At 47.1% G+C, this 6,000-nt stretch overlaps 1 protein-coding gene across 1 annotated transcript in view; it reads left to right on the forward strand.

Moving 5' to 3' along the window:
• The window catches only part of DISP2 (dispatched RND transporter family member 2), a 45,480-nt gene extending 39,845 nt beyond the window's left edge, over positions 1 to 5,635 (forward strand). The window contains exon 8 of the mRNA XM_084845250.1: positions 2,149 to 5,635. Within this exon, the coding sequence (XP_084701376.1) occupies positions 2,149 to 5,553 (3,405 nt within the window). The 3' untranslated portion in view covers positions 5,554 to 5,635. The remainder of the gene's footprint in view (positions 1 to 2,148) is intronic.
• Positions 5,636 to 6,000: the final 365 nt, after the last annotated feature.

Consider the following 6,000-nt stretch of genomic DNA (forward strand, 5'->3'; position numbering starts at 1 on the left):
CCAAAATCATCTCTGTGGCATCATTACAACATTTGGATGTACAAAAAGAAAAAAGGTTATATTTCCAGATAAAAAGAGTACATCATTGCAGTTTGGATTATGATTATTTATTTTATTTCTATATCGCTCCATAGCTGAAGCTCTCTGAGCAGTTCACAACAATTTATTTATTACATTTATATTCCTCCTCCTCTCCATGTTATCCTCAGGACAACCCTGGGAGGTAGGTTAGGCTGAGAGCCAGTGAGTGGCCCAAAGTCACCCAGTGAGCTTCATGACCAAGTGGGGACTAGAACCCGGGTGTCCTGAGTCCCAGTCCAGCACTCTAACGACTATACCACACTGGCCAGTAGTTAGCAGCTTTAGTGGCCAGTTTAATGCGGGCCATCCTCTCTGCTTTCCTCAGCCTCAACACTTTTAATCAGGGAAAATGGGGGTGGGGAATAACATGTGTGTTTGCTTTGCAACCATGCAAGTATTTCCTAATGCTTCCTGTTAATTTGAAAGCAACATGAGAGGTGTATGAACGGGGCATTATGCCCAGCTTCTCCACCCTCAATATCACTAGAGAGCCAGCTGGCAGCTTTCTGCAGGCTGGATTGTGTCCACAGGCTGCCAGTTGCCAACCCCATGATTATTCTATTGCACTCTGTTAGGGGAAGGAGAGCATCCTAGAGCCATGTAGGCTCAGGGCTCCTTCACACTGAGCTTTTATCCTGCGATTGGTCCTTCACGGAAGTTTGCGGGTTCTTTACATGACGCCGTGACCCTGCCGTGACCGTCCTGTACTAAATGCCCTTTGTTCCGTTTTTAAATAGATTGCAGATGAGATTTCAAATTACCCTGTTGAGTCCCACTTCAGTTTTCTCTGTGAAAAGGGTTAGAGCAGCAAGGAGAGGAGTGAGATCAGTGAAAGATAATGGAAGACCGGGAGAAGGAGGGGGAAGGGGAATCAGTAGTGATCTTGCATTTAAAACAGAAGCAGAAAGCCCCGTTTTAAATGCAGGATTTTAGGCTGGTGTAGAGATGCCCTTGATGGAGGCAGAGTATTTTTTCCAAGGTTATGCAGTGCATCCATGGCTTTGCTGGAGAAGGTCCCTGCCTTCAGTGGAAATTTTGAAGTGCAATGCGGGGGGGAAGGACCAACTTTGTCAAAAATATACTTCTCCAGAGCCCTAACCCTTCCCTATTTCTTGTGGCAACGGCAGGGGGGAGGTGCCAACAAGATGGCGCTGAGGGCTCCTTCACACCAGGCTTTTATCCTGCTATGGAGATTGCTTACTCACAGAAGTTTGCGGGTCCTGTACACAACACAGCCCTCATCCAGGGGACTTCCCATTCTTTGTGAGCTCTACTGCGTTGTTTTCCATGACTAGGAAAGTCTGGCATTTTCCCTTCTCCTGCCGTGGAGTGGATATAAATGAGGATGTACAGTTTAAAGTTGCTTTTATTACAAATAAAATAACTGTGCCACCTAGTGGCTTTATAATGAAACACATAGCTCTCATTAAGAAGTTTAGGGTGCGATCCTATGCAGATAGGCAGCCGCCTCCGAATTCGGAGGCGACCACCTATCCACTGCAGGGCAAGAGAAGCACAGAGGGGATCGTCCCCTCCACGCTTCTCCTGCCTTGCATTTTCGGCTAGACAGCCGATTGCGGCGGTCTAGCCGCAGGAGAACAGAGCCGGGGAGGAGGCTGCTGTACGACACATTGGATGTGTTGTATAGGCATTTCTGCCCTCCCCGCCCCGGAATGCCCTCCAGGAACGCCCCATTTCGGCCGCTCCGCACTCTTCTTGCAAGCATGGAGTACGGGGCTGTTCCGCGCTGCCTCCAAGGCAGTGTGGAAGTGTGTGGGGGGGGGTTGGTTCCCGGAAAATCAGATACCTATGGCAATCTAGCTGCTGACTAGTGGGCATAGGATTGCTTCCTCCATTGTTGTTTTTTAAAACCACATGGAAACGACCCGATCTGTTCCCACAAAGAATCCGGAAGCAGAAGCCCCAGTAAATTGCAGGATTTTTAGCCTTGTGTGGTGAAGCCCTCAAAGAACAAGACCTTTATCAAAAGAGGGAAAGGATAAAATAGAAAAGGCACAAGGACTTGAGCAGGCTGAACTCATTCTTTTCCTCTTGGCTGTTTTCCAGATCCGTTCTCATCCGCAGTTCGGGAATCTCTGTCAGCGCAACGAAGCCAACGAATGCTGCCCGAGCTGGTCGCTTGGGAACTATATTGCTGTCCTGTACAACCGGTCTTCTTGTTTAGAGATTACCCAAGCTGATGTTTCCCACACCCTTGCCCTCCTTCGCTCTTGTGCCCCCGACTATCACAAAGGTGCCCTTGTTCCTCCTTGCATCGGTCCCAAGACTGAAAGAGACAAACACCCACAGTGTTCCAAAGTCCCGGAGAAATGCACGCGGTTCCGTGCTGTTTACCAGCTCCTTCACTTCCTAGTAGACAGAGATTTTCTCAGCCCACAGACCGTGGGATACCAAGTGCCAACCCTGAAATACAGCCTGCTGTTTTTGCCGACCCTGAAGGGAACGTCCATGTTGGGCATCTACCTGAACAACCTTGAGACATGGGACTTGTTTGATAATTACACATCCATCACTGGGATGGATCTGGGCCTTAAGCAGAAGTTATTCCAGCACTACCTTTTACTAGATACCATGTATCCAGTTATGGCAATACTGGCCATATTTCTAAGCATATTTTTTTATTTACGCTCGATCTTTATTACTTTCATCATCTTAATGATTGTCTTTGGTACCTTGATGATTTCCTATTTCTTGTACAAGGTGGCCTTCCGATTCTCCTACTTCCCTTTTGTAAACCTAACAGCAGTGGTCATTCTCAGCAGTATTTGTGCCAACCATACCTTTGTCTTTTTTGACCTCTGGAACCTGAGCAAGAGCCAGAACCCATCTGCTGGGCTACTGCATTGGGTACGACTAACCATGCATCATTTTGGTTATCTCATGCTGGCATCTTGCCTGACAACTGGTGCTGCTTTCTACGCCAGCTACATGAGTTACATAACTGCCACCCGCTGCTTTGCCATCTACATGGGCACTTCTGTTTTGGTGAACTTGGTATTCATGTTGACATGGCTTCCTTCCTCTGTTGTGCTTTACGAACGTTACATCGCAAGGAACTGCATTTATAAACCAGAAGATTATTGGAATAACACTGGGCACAAGAGTGTTATTCTCTCCTTCCATTACATCCTCAGGAGTATCCAGAATACCTGGTGTGAAACCTCCAAGCTGTTATTTGAGAAAGTTCTTCCTTGTGGGGTCATCAAGTTTCGTTATATCTGGATCTGCTGGTTTGCCGCCTTAGCTATAGGGGGGGCCTACATTTCCTGTCTCAACCCCAGACTGAAACTCCCCACCCTAGAGATGTCATCTGTACAGGTATTTCGGTTAAGCCACCCCTTTGAGAGATACGATGCTGAATACTGCAATGAGTTCATGTTTGAAAGACTGGAACAAGGAGAAGACCTGCACATGCCAGTCACTATTGTATGGGGCATACTGCCTGTGGACAACGGGGATCACTTTAATCCCAAGAGCAACGGCACCCTGGTGAAGGATACGGCCTTCACCATCGAAAATCCCAAAGCGCAAAGGTGGCTGTTCGACTTTTGCCAAAAAGTGAAAAATCAGACTTTTTACTACTCTGATCTGGAGCAAAAATCCACAGTTTGTTTCATGGAGGAATTTCAACGGTGGATGGACAGCCGCCAGTGCTCTAAGCGAGATCATAGTTTCAACCTCTGCTGTAATCACTTCTCATTCCCCTATAGTAGGGAAGTCTTCCTTCACTGCATCAAGATGATGGTCATGGAACAAAACAGAGATGAGGCTGAAGTTCCTGACCTAGGACTCAGATTCGATGAAAAGGGCAACCTGGTTGCGCTGGTGCTACAGTTTCAAACAGTTTACCACTATAGCTTCAACTATAGCAAGGCCAAACATTTCTACGATGAGATTGGCCTCTGGATAAGAGAGGAGATGAAGACAGCCCCTCTGGGACTCCAGAATGGCTGGTTCATCAGTAAGCTGGAGCTCTATAATCTCCAGCACAGCGTCGACACGGAGAGTATGGTAGTGCTGGGCTTATCCCTCACCATCTGCTTTGTGGTGCTGTTGCTGACAACTTGGAATGTTCTCCTTAGTCTGTTCTCCATTATCGCTATTTCGGGCACCGTTCTGGTAACGGTAGGGCTTTTGGTCCTTCTGGAATGGCAGCTCAATGCTGTGGAGTCCCTCTTTATTTCAGCAGCAGTGGGTCTCTCCGTCGACTTCACAGTGAACTACTGTATCTCCTACCACTTGTGTCCACATTCTGATCGCCTGAGCCGTGTGGCCTTCTCCCTGAAGCAGATGAGCTGTGCCACCGTTATGGGGACCTCCACTTTGTTTTCTGCAGGTGTCATCATGTTGCCAGCCACGGTCCTGGCATACAGGAAGCTGGGCATTTTTATTATGATGATCAAGTGCATCAGCTGTGGCTTTGCAAGCTTCTTCTTCCAGTCTCTGTGCTGCTTCTTTGGCCCAGAGAAGAACTGTGGACAAATCCTTTGGCCTTGCGCTCATGCTCTGAAGGACTATTCAGATGGCCCTGGTTCCTCCAGCAGAACGTTTACCTGTGGGGGAAATGAGAAGCAGAACAGATTACAGAAAGGCCAGGAATCCAATGGTGCAAATGAACAGTATGAGCTCCAGCCTTTGGCCCAGAAGCTTAGCGACAGCTTTGACAACAGCACCTCCACAAGCAAGTTGTCCAATCGTCCATCTGTCTTATCTGAAGACATTCAGCTCCAAGACAGCAGGTGCCCTCGAATGGAGATCCACCCTTCCTTTGAAAGGGACAGACAGAAGCTAGAGCAGGCTCGGGGACACCACGTGGCTCTTTGTCAGTGTCCAGCCTTGCAAACATCTTCTCCTTACAAACCTGGAAGTAACTCAGGAACAGAAGCAGGCAGTCATGGAGACAAGCTCTGCAGAGACTGCAGGTGTCAAAAATATGGTCCAAAGGCCTGGGAACATCTTCAGTCAGCCAGCACAATAGAAGACAGACTACTGCTCAATAAATCTCACTGCTCAAGCAACACTGATCCACACAAGTCAGATTATACCTCAGAAAACAGTAACCTACCAGAAGCCGGACTGTACGATCTCCACAGATGCCTTTATTCCACTGGCAGCTCTTTCAGTGTTCAGAATGTCTCCAGTGAGACCTCTCTCAGTGACTTTGAACCAAGCATAAAACTTGTGGAATCAGCCAGTTCTTGTCCGGGTCATTTAGATGCGGTGGATTCTTGCTGTCCAACTCAGAGAGGTCTCCTGAATGGGAAGAGAGACACCTTAAGGCTGGACCTGAGAGAGACTGTCTTTGACCCATCTGCATCAGCATCACAGCAAAACAGCGGTTTGAGGAGAACTCGATTAGGGGGTGAGGATCCAGTCGTTTTGCCAAACAGCAAGCCAGATATGCCTGATGTTTGGATCAAACGGTCTGGTGTGCAAAACTCTGGATACTGAAGTGAACATCTCAGAGGAAACCAATGCTGCTTCAGGGGCGAGGGAAAATAAATATCCATTTTGAAATGCAAGAATGAAACTGTCCCTTTGTCAAAATGAGAGCAAACTGCATTGTTACAGAAGTGGAAAAGACACATTTTTACAAAGCCAGGAAATCTGATATGGATTAGGAAAGCCAAAGTTAATGCAGTGTCAGCTGTTCAACTGCCTACCCAGTTGTCAGTGCCATATTCTCAATGATGTGATAGGATAGGATTATCAAGAGTTGCTTGTCATTCTGTTTTGGAATCAATGGAGAGTCACAACAATTAGAGGAATAAATGACTCAGTAGATATTTAAAGGCAGAGGGAAACCTTATACTAAAAAGTATTTGGTGGGATGAGTCACTGTGATCTTGTAACAGACTGACTGAACATTGTTGACTTGACACAAAAAGTGTATTTTAG

The sequence above is a fragment of the Heloderma suspectum genome, chromosome 1 (assembly GCF_057233095.1).
Source record: "Heloderma suspectum isolate Gila_16-S chromosome 1, 16-S_ref, whole genome shotgun sequence".
In the NCBI taxonomy this organism is placed as follows: domain Eukaryota; kingdom Metazoa; phylum Chordata; class Lepidosauria; order Squamata; family Helodermatidae; genus Heloderma; species Heloderma suspectum.